Source organism: Doryrhamphus excisus, chromosome 1 (assembly GCF_030265055.1).
Source record: "Doryrhamphus excisus isolate RoL2022-K1 chromosome 1, RoL_Dexc_1.0, whole genome shotgun sequence".
Lineage (NCBI taxonomy): Eukaryota > Metazoa > Chordata > Actinopteri > Syngnathiformes > Syngnathidae > Doryrhamphus > Doryrhamphus excisus.
Window position 1 is genome coordinate 36,878,037 of NC_080466.1, and position 21,507 is coordinate 36,899,543.

Below are 21,507 nucleotides of genomic sequence, written 5' to 3' on the forward strand. Positions count from 1 at the left end.
CTACTTCCTTCTGATTAGCAGTAGCACAAGTTTAAAGTTTTAATTCATAAAAGTTAACACCCAAAATTTTCCAATAAACAATGTACGTGATGTACACAAATAATGACCATCCTGTTCCATTTATGTTCATAATGTGTATAATAAGTGTTATAAGGTATTATATAGTATATGTGTGTGTATATATATATATATATATGTATATATATATATATAGTATATATGTGTGTGTGTGTATATATATAGTATATAAGAAGATTATTTTATTACAAAAGGAAGGCCAGTGACTGGCAAAAAGCCATTTATTGAAACATGAACATGTTTTGTTTTTAATCAAATAAAATTCAACTCTTCCACATCAAAAACACTAAGCATCTTGCTCAGATTAGACAGTTCTTTCCTGTAGCGACGAAACAGTGCTGTTCTGAATCTGGAAAAAGAGGGAAAATCCCTCAAGCCAAATATAGACATTTTTCTTACATCATTTACATAAAAAGAAAAAAAAAAGTGTCACAGAATAATTTTTGTTCATCCAAATCTAACAAAAGAAAACAAACTGTCGACAGAACCGAGAGCAAAGCATGATGACACTACAAGAACAATACAATATTGTTTTCTCAATGCTGACATGTTGTTCTTTTTCTGGATTGCACAGGGGGAGACATACAGCAATGACAGGACAAGGTACAAAATAGCAACATGCTAGCTTAAGACTGGACCCGCTTCCAATCGGAACTGAAAGAAATAGTCCATCAGCTGTCAAAAACACATAGCTTTGTACAGTTCTTGGAAATGCAGGACTTTTTCAAGTGGTGTCACTGGAAAATCAAATGCCACCCACTTCCATTTTGCTTTTATTGAGCAGAATTCCTAATATTTTTTTCATTCTCTCGGTGCTGTGGATGACTTTGAAAACCACTCCATTACGGTCGGGGAAGTTCCATCCAAATATTGATAGTCTGGTTGGATGCAGTATTGTCACAAATACCTATGTATGTTCGTGTTGTTGTAACATTGCCATATACTGTAAATCAGGAGTACAAACAGCAGTTAAACCTTTGCATGAAATGTGCTTTGAGTGTGAGTGATGGTGACAATGCAGAGGTAAACGGGATTAGCCTTGACACGCTTTTCTAGCAGTCATTATCAGACACTTTTGATAGCTGCATGCATGATGTACGGTCATATAGTCGTAAAAGTACAAAAAACATTTGTGGCACTCGAGAACAGTGCGTTGCCTCCTACTGAATAATGACATGGCCTGGAAATGAGTATTGCTATATCGCATACGTACTGTCGTTTTCCCAGACTAAAGTAGTTCTCATACTCGAAATATCACTTGAAATATCCCAAGGATAAAGAATTTGAGCACCCCCTTTAACAACCCTGTTCAGAGCAACCAATTTTGGGTGAAGACTGCTGAAGACCAGTGGAACCTAAGGGTTAGCTTGCAAACATTGCCATCCATACATCCATTTTCGATGCCGCTTATCCTCACAAGGGTCACAGGGGTGCTGGAGCCTATCCCAGCTGTCTTGGGGCGACAGACGGGGTCCATACTGGACTGGTGGCCAGCCAATCACAGGGCACATATAGACAAACAACCATTCACACTCACATTCATACCTATGGACAATTTGGAGTCGCCAATTAACCTAGCATGTTTTTGGAATGTGGGAGGAGGAAAGTGGAGTACAGTCACGCACGCATGGGTAGAACATGCAAACTCCACATAGAGATGCCCAAGAGGAGATTCAATGTATCGCCTACATGCTAACCACTTGCTCACTGCGCAGCCCCAAATGATACCAATGGTGTTGTATTAGTGTTTTGCTATATGACATCATTTGTCATATATGCTGGACTTATTACTTCAACATATGGCCATTTAACCCCTTAGCATCACAGCGGTTTACTTCTCCAACCATCCTAACTTTAGAAAAAACTATGTGAAGTACTACATTTTTGTAGTATCAGTCAAATCAGTAATAGCATTAGGTAAGGACTCAAGCTGTGACTCATATTCAGTTACAGATGAGGTATTTTGAAGGCACATTATTCAGAAAAAATGCAAAAAAAAATCCTTCCTCTCTGCATGTTCAAAACTCATATTCCTCTATGTCAGTACCGCTTGCACAAATTCTAGACTTGTTAGTTTTCAAAACCATGCCTCTACTCCAAAAGCTCTTATTGGTGTTTTGGCCCCAACATCTCACAATGCTAAGGGGTTAAATTTTTATTTTTTATTGCATGTTTGTCACAACTAAATGTTTCAGGTCATCAGACAAATTGAAATATTAATGAGAACACAAAATACAGTTTTTAAATGAAACTTATTACTAAGGGAGGGAAAAAAACTACATGGCCCTGGCCCTGTGTGAAAGAGTGATTGCCCCCCTCTGTTGTCTGGAAAAGGTTATAAAGTCAATTCTAAACATTTGGGACTCCAACAAACCACAGTGAGAGCCATTATCCACAAAAAACATTGAACAGTGGACAACCTTCCCAGGAGTGGCCGGCCAACCAATATCCCCCGAAGAGTGCAGTGACGACTCATCCAAGAGGTCACAAAAGACCCCACAACAACATCCAAATAACTGCGCCTGCATGGCAGAGTTCCAAGTCCAAAACCACTACAAAAAGGACATTAAGGCTTGTCTCAAATTCGCCAGAAAACAATCATTTTGGAAGGTGTGTGTCTCTTTAAATGTAGCGTAAAAACAATGCTAAGTTTCAGAAAAAGACCAAACAATAATGAAGGTCTTGGGCTATTTTGCTGCTTCAGGACCTGAAGGTTTGCTGTGATAAATAGAACCATGAATTCTGCTGTCTACCAAAAATATCTGTTGGTGAACTCGAGTTGAAACCAACTTGGGTTGTGCAGCAGGACAATGACCAAAAACACAATGAAGACTCTGAAGTAGCCAAAGTCCTGACCTGGATCCTACTGAGATACTGTAGCATGACGGTAAACAGGCACTTCATGCTGGAAAAACCTCCAATGGCTGAATGACAACAACTCTGCACAATTGAGAAAGCCAGAATTCCTCTACAGCACTGGAAAAGACTCATTGCAAGTTATCGCAAATGCTTGATTGCAGTTGTTGCTGCTAAGGTTAGCTTAAGCACTTATTAGGTTTAAGGGGCAATCACTTTTTCCACACAGGGCCATATCGGTTGGGATCTTTCTCCTGTTATAATAAATCTAATAATAATAAAAACTGTATTTTGTGTTCGGCTGTGTTGTCATTGACTAATATTTAAATATGCAGAAAAAACAAAGTGATCTCCTATACTGAGAGTTGGAGGTTTTAAAAAGATACAAGCAAGGTATAGAGTGAGAATTTGGTGACGAGTCCTCATGTCAAGCCGTCACAGACCTCAGCCTCAGGGCAGCAAATAGAGATCCCCCTAACAGTCCTGACCAAGGTCTGGAGCCCCAACAGGAATGGCTTAAAAAGGTAAATAAAACAAATCCATATTGCATGAGTGATGTCATTGTGCCAATCTGTGCATCCACTGCAGTTCTACCTTGGTTTTGGCTTTGACATGATTGTGGTTCTATGTCCATCACTTTTGCTTGATTGTCACAATCCACAGAAATATCTGAATATGAAATGTTTTTTTTTTTAACTGAAGGTTGTCGTGTCTAAATGGTGTCTCATGCATGCGAGCATCAGTCCATATATTCTGCAAAGGATACCACTAGAACATGCAAGCATGAATTGGTCATTCTCTCCAGATTAGACAGCAATCATTTCTTTGAATTGTATAACAGCAGATATTCCCAGCATATGGATATTTATCAGGTGCATCTGACGCATCCAAAAATGAAAATGAGGTTTATTCACTCCTGTAACTGCAACTGGACTGTTCACATTGTCTTAGAAGATACTGGATTTGATGCTTGGATGAGAGACAAAACATTGTTTTAAGGCAATATGAGTCCATTTGCGATGGATTCAATGCCCTGAGAAGACTTCTCTCTTCCTCTCTCAAGGCTTCATGTAGACTGAAGCAGAATATTAATGAGCAGTCAAGGATCTTCAACACAACACAACTATTGAACCTTTTAGTATGGGGCTGAAACATCAGAGAACCACCGTAACCATGATGGACTTTTACTAAGACTATCCAGATCAACAACCAAGAGGTATGGGGAAAGACTAGTCCAATCTCCCAAAACCAAACCAAAACATCAAAAGACACACAGAAATAAGAACTGAACTATCTGGCAGTGGAACGGTTGATGTGTGTGGAGATACCTGGAGGAAAGTGGATAGACTGGCAAAGGACCAGATCCTTCTTGGTGGCCTTCATCCCAAGAGGTGATGTTTTTCAGAATATGCCAATGACTTCTGATTCTGTGAAAGTCAACCTGTAAGAAGTACAGTATCAAGGAGCTAAAATATGGCTACATTTACAGCCACATAACTTAAAGGTCTTTTAAAGTTCTCGTTTCGTTGAATTGATTACACTCAGTCTGACACCATCATGTCCCGTCATCAGATGAGCATGATATCATATATCATAAATGGCTTCGCTTAAAAAACTCGGATACCGCATGAACACCTGTAACCGCTATTCTTATTTGGCTACACCAATGTGGTTCCTTATACGGTGGTTGTGGGAGTTTAGTTCCTCAATTTCCAGGTGTCTACTTCAAACATGAACGACAAAAGACGTTTTCAGTTCTTAAACCTTGGACTTTCATGAAAGGCTTGCTAGAAAAAGACATACTGTGCATCGACAAAGTCCACATAGATGAGAGTTTGATGTGAAAATGTACACATCTTTGCTCCTGGATGGTATGAGGTACATACCAAACCATTATTATAAAGTATCATTATGCTAGCTACTATGTTATTTTGGTCTTCATGGGAAAAAAAAGACAGTTCTGAGATTTGGGGGGTCTTTTGTCAAAGTGGTTAGACACACCCAAAACTCCACTCAGTACAGGGTAACAGGGCAACTCTTATCCAGTAGTTAAGATATGTACATTTTTAGATCTACTATAGGTATCAAAGTCTTTTCACTCTCCTGGACGCCTCCCTGGCGGAGGTATTCAGGGCACGTCCGACCTGTAGGAGACCTCAAGGAAGATCAAGGACACGTCGGCAAAACCGTCTCTCTAATGGCCTGGGAATGACTCGAGATCCATCATGAGGCGCTGGATGAAGGCTGGGCTTCTCTGCTTAGGCCGCTGGCCCAAGAAGTCAACCCCAAATACGCAGAAGAAGACTGATGGCTGGATGGATGTCTGTTTCTAGCAAGCCCAGGCATTAGGATGTTTAAATGTGTCAAGAAGCACTTTGATTGTTGGGCCGTTTTTGCTAAACATGTGAAACCTTTTGCGTCTCTCTCGCCTGTTTGATGCTGTACAGCCACTTAATGACTCTAGCGTTCCGCTCTACAGCAGAGATGCCGTAAGGAACTCGGTCCCCAGCCTCCTCGTCCTCGTCTTCACCCTCGTCCCCGTCCGACAGACCATCGTTAGAGGACTGCCGGGACTGGTCACAGTCTGAGGAAATCATGGATGCCGATCGCATGTTGAAGCTGACGATATCTGAATTTGCCCGACCAAAGTTCTCTGAACCAACTGCCTCCAGCTCCTCAGGGTCGAGGCCGCAATAGTTAAAAAAACGTTCCACATCAGCTCCAGCCCGGGCGTACCGGTCCGACAGGTCTGATTTTGACCTGTGTAGAGAGGAGCGACGTGCTACAGAGGAACCAAGCTCTAATTCCAGGTTGGGATCTGTTGAAGGATTTGCAGCATCTCCAACATCACCTGACAACGATTTTGGGGTGGCATTATCACACAGCAACGGGGATACATTCGGACGAGGAGGAGGCAGCGACAACGGGAGGCCAGGGGGTGGTAGGGAGGCCGGGTTTGGTTTAGGGGGCAGCGGTGGAGCCGAGGAGCTGCTAGATCGAGCAGTACGGAGCGGCTTGCCGTTGCACAGTCGTAGCAGGTCCGAGGAAGAGTGGGAGGTCAGCAATGGCGGAAGTGGAGAATGTGATCGATCCATAACCCGTCCTTCGCTGCCTCTCTCGTCCAGCACTCGTCGGCTCAGATTGAGGTTTCCCACCAGCTGTGGGCTGCAGCGCCCACCACTGTTCACAGGTGGTACCTTCAATGAATGGGAAAATGAGCGCAGGGAGTGTGAGGTGCTTGGACTGGGAGCAGAGTCTTGCGGTTGCTCATTGAGAGCCATTGTGGATCGGTAGGTTAATGGCATCCTGGTGGAAAAAAAAACAAATAGAAAATAGAAAATGTTACAGAGAAAAATCTAATAAAATATATGACACTCAGACTTATTTCAGACTATTCCATTCTGACTGGCAAACCACACCAGGCTGTTCTCTGGGGGGGGCATCCAAACTTGATGCTCGTCTTCAAGTGAAATGAGCATCAGTTGTATTTTGAGTCCAACCCGGATAACCAAGCTTCCAAGCCAAGCCATCTTAAAAGGATGAGTCCAGTCACCCTATGGATGAAATTATGGCTGCTTGTATCCGCATCACTACCCAAAACTTGTGACCATAGGTGAGGGTAGGAATGTGGATGGCCTGGTGATAAATTTAAGCCTTCTGGCTCAGCTTCCTCTTCACCATGATGGTGCTGGACCCATCTGCCGATCACTCACGGGACACTCCTGGCTAAGACACTGAGATACTTCAACACCTTCACTTAGGCTTAGGTACGAAATCATCCACAAATAGCACAGATGAGCACCCCCCCAACACACACACACACACTCCCCAAAGACACACAAATGTTAGAGTAGTCCAAAATATTAAGATAATGAATAGGACAGGTAGATTTGTATATTTGTACATATTATTTTGATTTGTACATATTTAGGCATCACTTGCGGTTGGTGGTTCCACTTGTTTCAACAATAATACAAAGAACATACTAACACCTTATTTCTAAAATCACAAATACTTAAACTTGCTGATATAGTTCACCTTCAAACAGCTAAAATAATGCATAAGGCTAAAAATAACCAATTACCTAAAAATGTCATCCAATACTTCTCTACAAGAGAGGAAAAATTATCTCAGGGAAGAAGTACATTTGAAACACTTCTATGCTAGGACTACGTTAAAAAGCCATAGCATTTCAGTATGTGGAATCAAACTATGGAATGGATTGAGTAAGGAAATCAAACAATGCACAACGATGAGCCAATTCAAGAAACAATACAAGCAGTTGATGTTTGCTAAATACAAGGATGACGAGTCTTGAACCAGTCATGATGTGCTATATATATCACTATATTGACACTTACTATGGTACCCATTATGTCATTGGATGGTCATATCACCTCGTACTTCGGTACCAGGTACATTATTAAAAAAAAAAAAAAAACCTTAAACTGTATTATGGAAAGCAGGAAGTGAACAAATGTAACAGTTACTGAATGTAAAAGTACCAGTTGGAGGGGTAGGATTTAATAAGCTTTGCTTCTTCCTACTCCTTTTGGACATGTGGAACTGGGAACTGATTATGTGATGCATTCAATTGTAATCTGATGCATGTTCAAATGAAATTAAACCATTACCATTACCATTAATAACTATTTTTTCAATCATTTTCAGTGGATAGCAAATACTTGTATACTTGTATTAGCCCTTCAGAAAATATGATATACTGTATACAATGTCTATATTATTTGAATTAGGTAGTGATTTGCTTGAAAAAGCAGCTTAGTTTGATCACTTACCCCGAGGGTGTCCAACTCCTTGTCATTCCCCCAGATGACCTCATCAACACGGCGCTCTTAGCTCCACCACGGAACCCGTCAGGTCCTGCTCCTGACGAAGATGACGAATTCAAGAGATTTTTGAGAATCTCCAGATTTAAATTTTCCCGTTTTCCGCCGCCGCTGCTGGTCGCACATTTGTCAGACTTCGCGTTGTTATTTGAAGGCTTGAAAGGAACATCACCTCCGTGCCCTCCGCCACACATTCCAGTGCCTTTCTTAGACAAGAGGGTAAGCTCAAGGGGGGGCTTGGCTGGAATCTGGGGTTTGATTGGTTCCTGTTTAGCATTGATAACCTCCTGGCTCTTAACATACTTGGCCTTGTCTGCTTCCAGTCTCTCAACAGCACTGAGACGTTTTGGGTTGGGTTCAACCTGAAACAGATAAATCCAACATTTAAAACGGGGGTACGTTGAATTCTCAAGTGCAGTTTCTCTGCAGGATGTGTCTCTAATGCAAGGGTGTCTGTCCAAAGAGCGACCTGGGGGCCACTTGTAGCCCGTGAGTAGTTTTTATTGGCCCGCGGCACATTCGAAAAATTTAATGGAATGAAAACAGTAACAATTTTGACAAGAATAAAGTCTAAATATTAAGAAAAAAAAGTTGTAATCCAACAAGAATAACATCATAGTATGAATAGAAAAACTAACAATTTTAGTTGCAAATAATAAATCTGAAATATTAAAGAAAAATTATGATTGTTTTTTTAGTTTGGGACATTATGATTAACAAAAAAAAAATCAATAAATAGAGTTGCTGTTTTCGGAAAATTAGGTTGCAGAAAAGATTGTAATATTATTATAATTTTTTTAAGCCTCAATTTTTACAATTTTACAAGAAGAAAGTCGAAAACAACACCAGAAACGGGCAAAACAGACAATTTTACAAGAATAAAGAAATAAGGAAAAAAAGACATAATATTATGATGTTATTATATAGTCAGAAGCATTGGGTGTTAGTGTTGCTTTCAAGTGCTCTGCAGCAAACCAGTACCTGTCTCCTGAAGTAGTCTGGGCCCTTGTTAAGGATACGAAGGGGTACAGCGGAACTGAAGGGCGTCGCAGTGCCAGCGGCCTTGCTATCTGGCAGAGCTGGAGCAAGTGTCTCTGTTGGCATGGCAATGTAGTGGCTGGGGTGGCCGGCCGTGGTGGCAGCAGGAGCAGGGGGGTTGACAGAGGGTGGGGTCACTAAGGGACCCCCAAAACATGAAGACACGAATTGGACAAGAGGAAAAACTAGAAACAGAGGAAACACCCTCAGTGGGAAGCAGTGAGCCAGACAAATGATAAAGTCTTCTTGATAGAACGCTTTGCTTCAGTGACCACAATTGGTTTTACTGGTCTTGGGTGTTTCCAGGTTCCAGTGAGCTATGCATGAGGCATAATGGATGGAAAAATGAAAGAAGAGACAAGAAAATTGTGGTGTGGTGTGGATGAGCACTTCCACAGAGGAAGGAACACCTGAGGATGGGTCATAAAGAAAAACCAACCCCTCCTCTGCCACCCAACGCTTGCTTTAGCGCCCCCTTCAGTTCGCCTCACTATCTGAAATAGAGCAAAAGAGGGAGAAATAGGATCAGAAATAAACGGCTAAGGACTCAAGCTTCACCTTAACCACCAATGACGTCTTTGCCACTACAGGTATTGTGTTATGGAAGCTTTTTGTTTTCTTGTATATAAGCGTACTGTATTTGGGTCTCTGGTAGTGCTTGACCACCCACAGGTTTGTCTTCAAGGCAGCCATTCTCATTTTGACATACTGGACTAATTTACACAAGACAGCTCTCACAGAGCCTATCCCAGCTGACTTTTGGCGAGAGGCGTGGTCCACCCTGGACTGTTGGCCAGCCAATCCCAGGGCACATATAGACAAACAACCATTCACACTCACATTCATACCTATGGACAATTTGGAGTGGTCAATTAACCTAGCATGTTTTTGGAATGTGGGAGGAAGCTGGAGTATCTGGGGGAAAAAAGCCATGCATGCACGGGGAGAACATGTAAACTCCACACAGAGATGCCCGAGAGCGGAATTGAACTCAAGTCTCTGAGCTGTGTGGCCTGCGCGCTAGCCACTTTTTTTCCATCGTGCAGCCCCTCATAATACAATTTTTATGAACTGTGAGAATGATGACAATCCACCATAATTGAGAAATGACAGCATTCATTTACATTCTGCCAATTTCCATGAGATTCCGTGTTTAACAGTAAATTCAATTTTTATTGGCCAATTCCATGATTCCATTAACAAAGAAATCATAGGGCCGTAGGTTGGGGACAAAGTAAACCAATTATGAGAATGAAGTCAAAGTATTATGGGAGTAAAGTCAGAATATTATGAGAATAACATTTCTGAATATTATTTAAGAAGAATGTTGGAATATTTGGAAAATTGCAAATAAAAAAACAGCATAAACGGGAAGGGGGGAAAAGAGTGACGTTAATTCGAATAATATGCTTTTTCACTTATATCACAAAACTGACATGCTGTTTTTTTCTTGACCCATATTTAACTTCTACAAATATCCCCAACGGTCTTTGTCAGGAAGGGCATCCGGAATATAAAGGGCTCAAGCCCCCCCCCCCCAAAAAAAAGATCCGCTGTGGATCAGGAAAAAGCCGAAAGAAACAAACCAAACATCAAAGTAGCCCTTGCATTTCCTGGTTCGGAATGTGGCCATGGCTGGAAATGGTCTCAGACCGGCTGAGTTGGGTTGCGTTCACACCTGACCAGCTAAACAAAGTCAATCTTTAGGTCTCTCCTAAAGCAACATGTCTCTCATACCCCTCTTTCCTCTTACTTTCGGTCTCTCTTCAAATACCTGGGCCCACAGCCAAGACAAAAAAGAAAACACACACATACACAGACACACAGTGCCTCTGGGCCGTTTGATTTCCTGTGTTAACAGAGACATATAGGGAATAACAACCATGCACTCAGCCAGTGGGACTCAGCAAATCCCACATTCCCACACAAGTAGTCAACATACTTGCTGTTACTAAATTGAACTAAAGTTGTGCTAGGTACATACGGGTATAAACACTTTTACACTTCAGTTCAGTCATAAATATGCCGCATATTAATGCAAAAATTGAAAACATTCTTACCGGAGTGGTACTGTTTCATTGCACAACATTGGATGGTAAATTCAACACTGCCACTTTGGTGATTCTCATTTTGTACTAGTTGGTAGAACTTCCTGCCTTCTCCTTCTTCTTCTCCACCAGGTGTTGCTGGTTGACAGTCTGAACAGTAGCTGTCCATAAAAGATACATTGACAACCCATCACACAAGGGAAGTCAGTCTGTTCTACATCGTTTCTGCAACTGCTCTTATTCGCATGAAAAGGTTTTTGGCTTCTGTATGGGCAAAAAGCTAAATAATGATCACAGTAGCACAGTGCAACATTTTGTGTAACCGTGAGTGGTAAACATCTCGGCAAAATAAAAACATATTTTTAAACTTCAAACTAAAACCAGGAATTTAGCAATGTTGAACTACAACTCTTACTGAAACCTATCAATGTAATTACAACAATTCCATACAGTCTTGAACCTTTTCCTCACTTCATTCTGAAATAAACATGATACACTATGCTGTAATCAAAGCAATTTTCTCAATAAATTAGTTGAAATAAATAATGCAAAAATATTTACATTTGCTAAAAGTGAAACACAAACATAAATTACGTCAATTAAACACTTTGAACTCCAAGGTCTTCATTTGTGGTTGAGCTGGGTGTTACCAACATCCTGTTGAAAACACCACAACTACATTACAATATTCGTCAGGCAATGAACCAAATGTATCTCTATTGATGAACCTAATAATGCACACAATAAAGTAAAATTAGGAGGGTGCTACGGTAATGCCATCTATGTGTATAAAATAATAATCATGTAATTCAAAAATAATATAGTAATACAACTTTGTACACAAATTTGGCTTTGACTTTTGTCTAAATTCAGTTTATGGAAAAAATATCAGGATATACATATATCGTGTATTGATATTCTACCTAAATGTATCAAGATATGAGTTTTGGTCCATATCGACAGCCCTAGTAGTCATCCATAATATTTTCAATGTAAACGTAATACTTGATCAAGCCAATGTTCCAACATTGCATTGATTTCTCAGCTTCCATCCTGTTACAATAGTTAAACACACACACACACACACCTGATCGTATGTTGGACCTTTTCCACAGGCGGCAAAGCAAAGTCATTGATGCTTCAGCCAAAACCCTTCTCCATGGCTCATTGCAATACCATAACCTCCCTACTGCTTCTCCTCCCACACATTCTCAGCAGGCACTGGGGTGGACAGAGTGCTACAAAGCAAAAGCTAACAATAGGGATCTTGATATTTAAGTCATACTTACAAGCAAAAGCAAAGCTGTACTAGAACTATCTTTTGAAATCTAACAATTTTCTTCCGAAGAGCCAAAATCTGTGCATGTGGTACTGACAATGACAGAATACACTGACTATTAATTTATTGATAATTTATTGCAAACAAGCATTAAAAGGGAACTGCACTTTTTTTTTTTAGAATTGTACCCATCATTCACAATCCTGATGTGAAACACGAACAAATATCCCTTTTCTGTCCATTATAACACGAGAAAACAAGTTAATTAGCTTACAGTGCTGTCTTTGGGATACACCTATTTCAACTATGAAGTCCTCTATGAAAAAAAACTTACAACGTTGCACCGTTTGACACGCTTGTACATATACACTGATGATAACATGTAATAGTTGCAGTATCTTGCCCTATTTTGATTATTTAAAATACCACAGAATCTTCTTTCCTCGGTGCATTGATACACAGTTATGCTAGTCAACGGCTAGAACACTTACGATCTCCGACGTGTGCTCCCGTCCTCAGGTCAAAAATGCTGATGGCAAACCTCCTAACACACGATAACCTGCACTGAAAGCTTTCTAGATCTTCAAGAATCTGCACCTATTCCAGATGGATTTCCTTTGGCTTTCAAAAACTGTTTTAATTTAAATGTAATTTTGTTTAGCCCAGCACACTAATGCGGCTGTGTGCACGCTGTTCGGACTCTATGTTGTGTTTAGTGCTTGTTAATGTAACCCAGCGAATAGCTACCTCATACCACTCGTCCACAAACACGAACCAGCCCCCTCCTGAACTAAACATATCGAGGCGGAAACCGGAAACATCAACAATCTGCAAAAAAACTCTCGTCGTTTTAAACTCTCGTGAAAGGTAGCTAGGTTAGCTTCGTTTAGTGGAGCACGCTAATGTTTATGTGTCTGTGTGTGTGTGCTGTGCTTTAGTACTTGTGTTGTAGTGTGGCCCCTAATTTCTCACAGGTTGTGTGTAAAATAGAGACGACAGCCGCGGCTGCAAAAGGGACTGGGATAGCTAGCTCACTTAGCAATAGCCAAAACACTATCCAAGCATTTTAGATTAGCCAAAGCTGAAATTGAGATAACAGCCACAGCTGCATATCTATAGCTCACTTAGCAGTAGTCAAAACACATTTCCACACCGCTTTAAACTTTCATCCTTCAAAATATTAGCAGATTCATACACACATTAAACACCAGGCCTTCAAAATAAGAGCGGCATACATACTGTCTAATTTCGGTAATACAATAAGGGTGTCGTAAAAAAAATAGCTTACATTAATCAAGCCATTACAATTGCATTTGCAACTATGTCTTCTTTAACCAAAAGCATGGATATGATCTTTTGTTGAGGACTTTGAAGCAATAAAAAACTAGAAAAGCTAGAAAAGTTAGCAAAGCTATGTCCGTTTCTGAAATACTGGGCAAAATGCTGCACTAATATATTCTCGCTTTGAAGACAAATTGTATTAAAGTGATGGTGCCAAATAAACATAGTTTATTTTTCATTTTAAAAGATCTGTTTTTCTCTTTAATAGTAGCATTGTAGATAATCAATCGGTTGATTTGCTGACTAATATATCAATAATTTCTGTATCACCATATTGTGAGATAACCATTATTGTGAGCCTTGTATCGCGAAATCAGAGAATATTTACATATTATTTAAACAAATGAATGTTTAATATACTACCAAAGTAGTCGTATCGATTATCCATCAATTAATTGTTGGAGTTGTACTTTCATTCATGGCCGACACATTCTTGTTTTAAGAATAAGAGTATGAGAGCGTTAATATTATACGAAAATATTAATGCCACTGTAACGCCATATGGAAAGCAAAGGGCTTACCACAAGAACAGTTCCTAGAATTTCATGCAGTTATCAAGCATTTGGTAATCTGATGCAGGCGGAAGCACGCAATCATGATACACATTGTTGCCCGTGGCTAAAGTGAGTCACTCACAATGAGCTTGGTAAGATTATTATTTATTATTGGAGTAACACCTTGGAGTATCAGTGAAACTCCTGGCTTGAACTCTGAAGGTTAGACGCAATAAGCTAGAGCACGCTTCAATCCAAGTTAATGGGTTTAGCTAACAGACTTACAGTACTTAAACACCATTCTTGGAACATCAGTCTTCCTATTTCTATGTCACATCAGGGTAATGAATTCTTTCATCCTGTTATTTAGTTAGCAGGGAGCAATGTGAACTCTCTCTAGTAAGAAACACAATTTTATGATTAGCCCTTTTTTCAGCTTGAAAGTCATGAGAGGACCGTGGTGTTCACTGCTCTTTACCCAGTAAGATAGCCTCAAGATGGGGCTGTGCAAGTGTGCAGACAGCCTCATGCATGGAGCTTTTTTCCTTTGGAAGAAAAAAATCTCTCCGTCTCTCGCTTCTTTCACTTTTTCATACTTTTTTATTATGTCTTCCTCTTCTTTTACTCCTTCTCCCAATGTATCATTTCTTTCTTTAATATTCATACTATCTATGCTAACGATTGATTGATTGATCTATCTATAATATAATATGCTGTAGTCATAACTGTCATATGCCAAACAATATAAACCAACAACAATAGTGGTTGGTCTCAAACATACCAGAAAAAAGGCACAAATGGCTATTTCTATTACTTTTCGAATAAAGGCATATCTTAATCTTAATCTTAATCTTTTCCAAAGTATGAATGTTTATTTGTCTATATGTTCCCTGCAATTAACTGGCGACCAGTCCAGAGTGTCCCTGGGATAGGCTCCAGTATACCAAATACCAAAATAGCTGTCAATTTATTGGATAATCGGATAATCAATTAACCATCAATTAATTGTTACACCTCTACATACAGTATTACATGACCTTTTTGCTTGGTTTAATAAAAGAGACTTTAGCTACAACATTACGGGGATCTTTTACAATTAACGCATGTATTAAAAAAGTCATGTTAATTTGTTCAGTGTACCTAGTGGTTAAAACCCCAATTATGTGATTAATCGGTACAAAATTCAGTCGAATACTTGATGATTAAAATATTAGACAGCTGCAGCCCTACTCCTTCCTGATCTTATCCATCCTGGTCACTCCCAATGAGAACCTCAGCATCCTCATCTCTGCTACCGCCAGTTTTGCTTCCTGTCTCTAGACCAAACAACATGGCTGGTCTCACCCCACTTTTGTATAGCTGAAACTCTTCTATCACATCACGCCCGACACTTTTCTCCACCCGTTCCATCCTGCCTGCACATGCTTCTTCACCTCCTTTTCACAATCTCCATTGTTGTGAACTGTTGACACATGGTACTTAACATTCTCCACCTTCTGTATCTCTTCTCCCTGTAACCTCACTCTTCCACTTGGGTCCCTCTCATTCCCACACATATACTCCGTCTTGCTGCGGCTGATCTTCATTTCTCCTGTCAAGAGGCCTCTAGCACATCTTCCCCCTATCTTCCAGTCCTCATACATGTTCTGGACCACTTGAACATACTTCTCTGTCACTCCAGAGTTCCTCATACAATACCACAGTTCCTCTCTAGGCACCCTGTCCTAGGCTTTCTCCACATCTACAAATACCTTCTCTGTACTTCTCTATGAACATTCTTAAAGCAAATACTGCATCTGTAGTACTCTTTGTTGGCATGAAACCATACTGCTGCTCTACCCTAGTGTTTATTCCATCGTTTGTTCTAATGGCTGTTCAATTCTTATATTGTTGTATTTTGTTCCACTTGGACAAGTGGACAAGTTCAGTTCAGATCAAAAACAAACTTTCCGCAGCAGTCTGATTGCTTGCCTCCATTTTTAAAACTGAAGAACGTCTCTAGCTGCGTGGTACGTCATATTTGAGCCTGCACTGAACCAACGCACCCTTTCCATTTGAGTGGGTACATGATACCTCAATCTGTTTGGGGGAAGGAATATTCCACCCCTCTGAATGTGATTATATATTAATTCAGATTGGCACTTTTCTTTCGAAATGAGATGTATACAAAGGTTTTTGTTTCGTTTGAGCAAATGAACCCAATGCAAGTGGAATATTTGGGCCAAGTATACGTGGCTACTGTGCGACCGATTCTTTTTTATGACGTTTAAGCCAAACTCTTTAGCAGCTTCTTCTGTTTTGAAAAACTGTGATAGAGTGAAACATCAGCGTAGTGGTTGAATTTTTTTTTAGACGTGCAAGTCCAGTTCTGCTGGAGAGTTTGGTGTGAGGAGCCAGCCTGCATTGCTTACACGGTGACGCAGTAGCCTCTTGACATTGTTCACAGTTGGCATGTCAGAAAAAACAAATATACTGAGTCATTGGCTTCACTTAAATTCCAAACCAAATCTGATGAATTTGTATTGCAGTAACAAAGAAAAAAGACCATTATCACCATTAATGTATCCTACAAATGATAGTTCTCAGCATGTAAACATAGTGTTGTCTCTACCTAGGTACCCGCATAATGAGACCGGAAGCTGCCTCTGACGTGTGCTGGGGTGTACACTGGTTGGCGGCCATTGGCAGCTGAAACACAACCGAGAAACACCAACTACACAATCTCACCGTGCGAGCAGCAACAATGCAAAACCCCCACCGACATCACAGCACCACCATGGATGCAAGCTAGCCCTGAGCACACACACACAGGCCTCTCGGCACGCATCCACCTATTAAAATTCATCCTTTCAACGCAGATATATATCAAAATGTCCAAAATGAATGAACCTTTGTCGACGTCGCAGTTAGTGAACAATAGCTTTGTTTTCGACATGACAGAAAAGTAAGAACAGATCTGTGACTTTAAGGCGTCAATCGTCAACGTTGACATTTCCGTCGTGACACTGAAAGCCCATAGCTTCGTGTCGGTACGGCAATAATAAGTTAACGGTTCTTACCTTGGTGCTTAGCCAGGGATAACAAAGGACGCTGCGGTGGTTGCCATCCGCTACGTCGCTACGTTTGTTCGGCCTGACAGCATCCTGCGCCCAGCCAGCAGCAATATTGTCAAGCGACACAGCAGTAACATCCGCATTTACGCTGTTATTTTCCACAATAAAATACTAAAGGGTATGCCAATGATTTGCTCGAAACCTCCTTTTCAGGTTTTTGTTTTGGTGTTTTAGCTAACCAATCATATATACTTCACATTCTCGGTGAATTAATCATTTAGCAAAACAGGTAAATAATCGCCCCGTCAGAATTTCAACTCAAATGCATGAGGGTAATGTTCATTTAATGTGCTTTTATTGTGAAAGTAACATCCTCTTTTGATTCTACCAAAAACCTACGTTTTGTGAAGCTGCCGGCCATGTCTGCGCGAGACAAACAGTCACAGTCGGACTGCTGATGCAAGCTAAATGTTTCAGTTGCACTTACTCATCTAATGCTTTTATTTACATTTGTACGTATACTATAATTACAATATGATAGAGTATTTTGTGTACAATGCAGCTTTCAATGGGAATGAAGGGAGTTTATTTGTCATTGGTTATTTCGTTGCATTGGATGCAGTGCAGAAAACCCAGAATAGAAAAAGAAAAAACAGATACATCCATCAAGGGGCCAAACGATGTGGGAGGACAATCAACATTGATGTATATGCATACAATGTTCCAAAAAGTTTTTTCCCCTGAAAACATGTAAGTCCCAGCTAGCCAATTGCGGCATCTTTAACTCTTCTCTAATAATCTTAACCCATACAAACACTTGTGTGTTTTAAATGCCGTCAGTTTACTGTCAAAACTAAGAGCCAGCAAACTACATAAAAACGTGCGTATGAACTGAAACTGAGGAGAAATATCAGGTGTGACCAAAGTGGGCCATTTGGACCCCACAGCTGTTTTTTTAATTGGCCCCCAGCATATTCTAAAAAAATAATAATTCATAAAACATATATTAAGACCAAAAAGTTGTCCTCTAAGGCAAAACTCCATGTGAAACATGAACGCATATCTTTCCTTTTTCTGTGCTTTATAACACAGGAAAACTAGTTAATTTCAGCTAGCTTACAATGCTATCATTGGGATCTATTTCCACTATGAAGCCCTCTAAAAAAAAACCTCTACCAAGGTTGCATGGTTTGATATCCATGCTGTGATCATGCATTAACACGTACACTGATGATAACATGGAAAACTTGCAGTATCTTTCCATATTTTGACACTATGAAACTTCTTTCCTTAGGCGCAGGGATACTGGCTAACTAACACAACGCCTCGCTAATCGCTAGTCTCAGTGTCATTCACAGACGCTTACAATGACAGCATTGTAAGCTAGCTGAAATGAATTTGTTTTCTTCCGTTAGAATGCACAGAAAAGGGAAAGAAATATGTGTCCATGTTTCACATAAGGGCTGCATGATGGAGAAGTGGTCAGTGCGCAGGTGACAGTTAGGAGACGTGTGTTCGATTCCCTCCTCAGGCAACTCTGTGTGGAGTTTGCATGTTCTCCCCGTGCATGCGTGGTTTTTCTCCGGGTACTCCGGTTTCCTCCCACATTCCAAAAACATGCTAGGTTAACTCCAAATTGTCCATAGATATGAATGTGAGTGTGAATGGTTGTTTGTCTATATGTGCCCTGTGATTGGCTGGCCACCAGTCCAGGGTGGACCCCGCCTCTCCCCAAGACAGCTGGGATAGGCCCCAGCAAAGAAAATGAATGAATGAATGAATGGTGTTCCGGCATGGCGGCATCCAACAAGGGGAGAAGCACGCACCTGAATCAATGAAAATTAGAAGCAGGTGCGTGAAACAAGAGAGTAAAGGCAGGAAAAACAGAAAGGAGCAACATAGGAAGTGACTACAAAATAAAAGCAGGGACCAGGAACTTAGGCATAGAAAGGAAACTAAACAAACTGTCACACAGGCTAACTTCCACATTGTGACAACTTGTTTCATTGTCATAATATTATGACTTTTTTATTTAATATTAAGACTGTAGTCAAATTAATGCTGATTTTTAAATTAAATTCTGCTGTGTTTATTTTAGTTTATTGTTAAATTCCATTTTTTAAATGTGGCATGGACCAAAAAACCAAACATGGCCAACATGGCAAATGGTCCCTTACACCCACTTTGGACATCCCTAATTTAGCCTTAAGTTGCTGCAATAATAATACAGGATTTACAAATTGTTATTGTATCCATTAGTACATAATGTCCGTCCCTCACCCCAGAGACGAGAACATGCGTACTCCTTCAAGTCATCGACGGTAACCTGATCCAAATGTTATGAAAGCTCATCTAAACTGTGCCTCGTTCCAAGTTAAACATGTGTTCCGTTCTTCCAACACAATGTGTTATGATGTCACGGAGACATGTTTTTCTAGCAGCATGGGAATGCTTACCCTTGGACAATTTGCTACTTTCATTTGCAGGAACTAATATACATTCAGGGTAGGTAAGTGAGGCAGATTTTCTATTCTGAAAAAAACAAATTATTGAAATGAAAATTGAAATAGATTTTTGCTAAATACAAGGATGAAGAGTCTTGAACCAGTCATTCATTCATTCATTCATTTTCTACCGCTTTTTCCTCACGAGGGTCGCGGGGGGTGCTGGAGCCTATCCCAGCTGTCTTTGGGCGAGAGGCGGGGTACACCCTGGACTGGTCGCCAGCCAATCACAGGGCACATATAGACAAACAACCATTCACACTCACATTCATACCTATGGACAATTTGGAGTGGCCAATTAACCTAGCATGTTTTTGGAATGTGGGAGGAAACCGGAGTACCCGGAGAAAACCCACGCATGCACGGGGAGAACATGCAAACTCCACACAGAGATGGCCGAGGGTGGAATTGAACCCTGGTCTCCTCGCTGTGAGATCTGCACGCTAACCACTCGACCACCGTGCTGCCTTGAACCAGTCATGATGTGCTATATATATCACTATATTGACACTTACTATGGTTCCCATTATGTCATTGTATGGTCATATCACCTCGTACTTTGGTACGTGACAAAAAAATTTAAAAAATTAAATAAAAAAAAAATACTTAAACTATATTAGGAAAGCAGGAAGTGAACAAATGTAACAGTTACTGATTGTAAAAGTACCAGATGGAGGGGTAGGATTTAATAAGCTTTGCTTCTTCCTACTCCTTTTGGACATGTGGAACTGGGAACTGATTATGGTATTTTATTATGATATGATGATATTATATTATGATATTATGGTATTATGATGATTATGATATTTCAAACAACCAAAACAACAAAATAGTTGCCATTTTTGGAAAATGAAGCTGCAGAAAAAGTTAAAATGTTACATGTATAAAGGTAAAATATTATGTGAATGAAGTCAAAATTACGAAAATAAGCGGTACAGAAAATGGATGGAGTACTACCATCTGACTTCACTTGCTTTAAACTTTCTACCACGGGGGTACATTTTGTTTCCTGAAGTGTTTCTTTTACCGTGTTGCTTGGATAAACAATTAAACATCCTCCAAACTTTGCTTGTAAAATGGGCTGGGAAAAAAATCCCAGATTCCTTCCTAATATGAAACAGCTGTGTGTTTTACTTGCAGCACCGATTACGTAATCTTTACTTTCAACAATATTACAAGTTTCCATAACTGTCCATAAAATATGCTGACAGCTAACATTTTTGAAAGAGCCAAACACTTGACACTAGCAGTGATGCAGTTTTTAGAAACATAAAAACTTGATATATGGATATCACTCCTGTGATGTTCCCATGCTTTGATGACCTTTTTCTGTCAAACATATCCCAGATGTTTACAGCTAAGTCGTTGAGAGAGCACCTCAAGACAAAAACTGTTCAAGTGTTTGATATTCTCGCTCCACATTCCTTCTTTCCATGTACGGACAGACCTGGCATGGAGTGGGATGGCATGGGATGGCATAGAATGGTTTCTCTTAGGGCTGTCAAAAATGGCGTCTTAATGGCAGCAACACATTAGTTTCATTAATCATGTTAACATTTTTAACCACACCAACCCACGCTACGCTCTAATTTCGTGGCGCAGCACAAGGTGGCACAGAGTGGCGGATCGTGACGCAGCCCACACAGTGGTAATTTGGTCCAGTCCACCCCTGTGCGCAGCCATTTTGGTAACGCCCCCTAAATAAATGGCTTGTCCCCCCCAAATGAACATTTTAGAAGTGAAAACTCCGACAGAAAAAAAAAGCACCAGACAGCTCCACTCATCGCTTCTTCACACGGCACATCGCCCCTTCCGCCCCTCCCCTTAGTAACCATGGAAAGCATGGAAATAGAGAAAGTAACAACTAATAATGAACAACAACTAAAAACAAGGATTAATATAAAGTTGTTAAAATCTATATTTTTTACTGTTCATGTTTTCTCAAGGAGGATGAGGAGATATACCGAGA

The 21,507-nt window shown here is 40.4% G+C and overlaps 1 protein-coding gene across 2 annotated transcripts; it reads right to left on the reverse strand.

Moving 5' to 3' along the window:
* Positions 1-298: 298 nt before the first annotated feature.
* On the reverse strand, positions 299-17,152 carry fam110b (family with sequence similarity 110 member B). Of its 2 annotated transcripts, XM_058085732.1 has the most exons (5): positions 17,041-17,152; positions 10,880-11,028; positions 8,763-9,313; positions 7,731-8,143; positions 299-6,240 (listed from the first exon to the last, which is right to left on the reverse strand). In XM_058085732.1, exons 3-5 carry the CDS (start codon positions 8,883-8,885, stop codon positions 5,331-5,333), a joined length of 1,446 nt encoding a protein of 481 aa, XP_057941715.1. In that variant the 5' UTR covers positions 8,886-9,313; positions 10,880-11,028; positions 17,041-17,152; the 3' UTR covers positions 299-5,330. The 2 variants fall into 2 exon arrangements, with proteins under 2 accessions (XP_057941715.1, XP_057941725.1); XM_058085742.1 differs by lacking the exon at positions 10,880-11,028 and having other exon boundaries at positions 17,041-17,136.
* Positions 17,153-21,507: the final 4,355 nt, after the last annotated feature.

What these genes read in the sequence shown, in the direction of transcription:
- fam110b (XM_058085732.1), bottom strand. Translation starts at nt 8,885, where the DNA reads ATGCCAACAGAGACACTTGCTCCAGCTCTGCCAGATAGCAAGGCCGCT. An exon ending in CAGACTACTTCAGGAGACAG is followed by an intron (nt 8,144 to 8,762) that starts GTACTGGTTTGC and finishes TATCTGTTTCAG; the next exon opens with GTTGAACCCAACCCAAAACG. An exon ending in AGGAGTTGGACACCCTCGGG is followed by an intron (nt 6,241 to 7,730) that starts GTAAGTGATCAA and finishes TTTTTCCACCAG; the next exon opens with GATGCCATTAACCTACCGAT.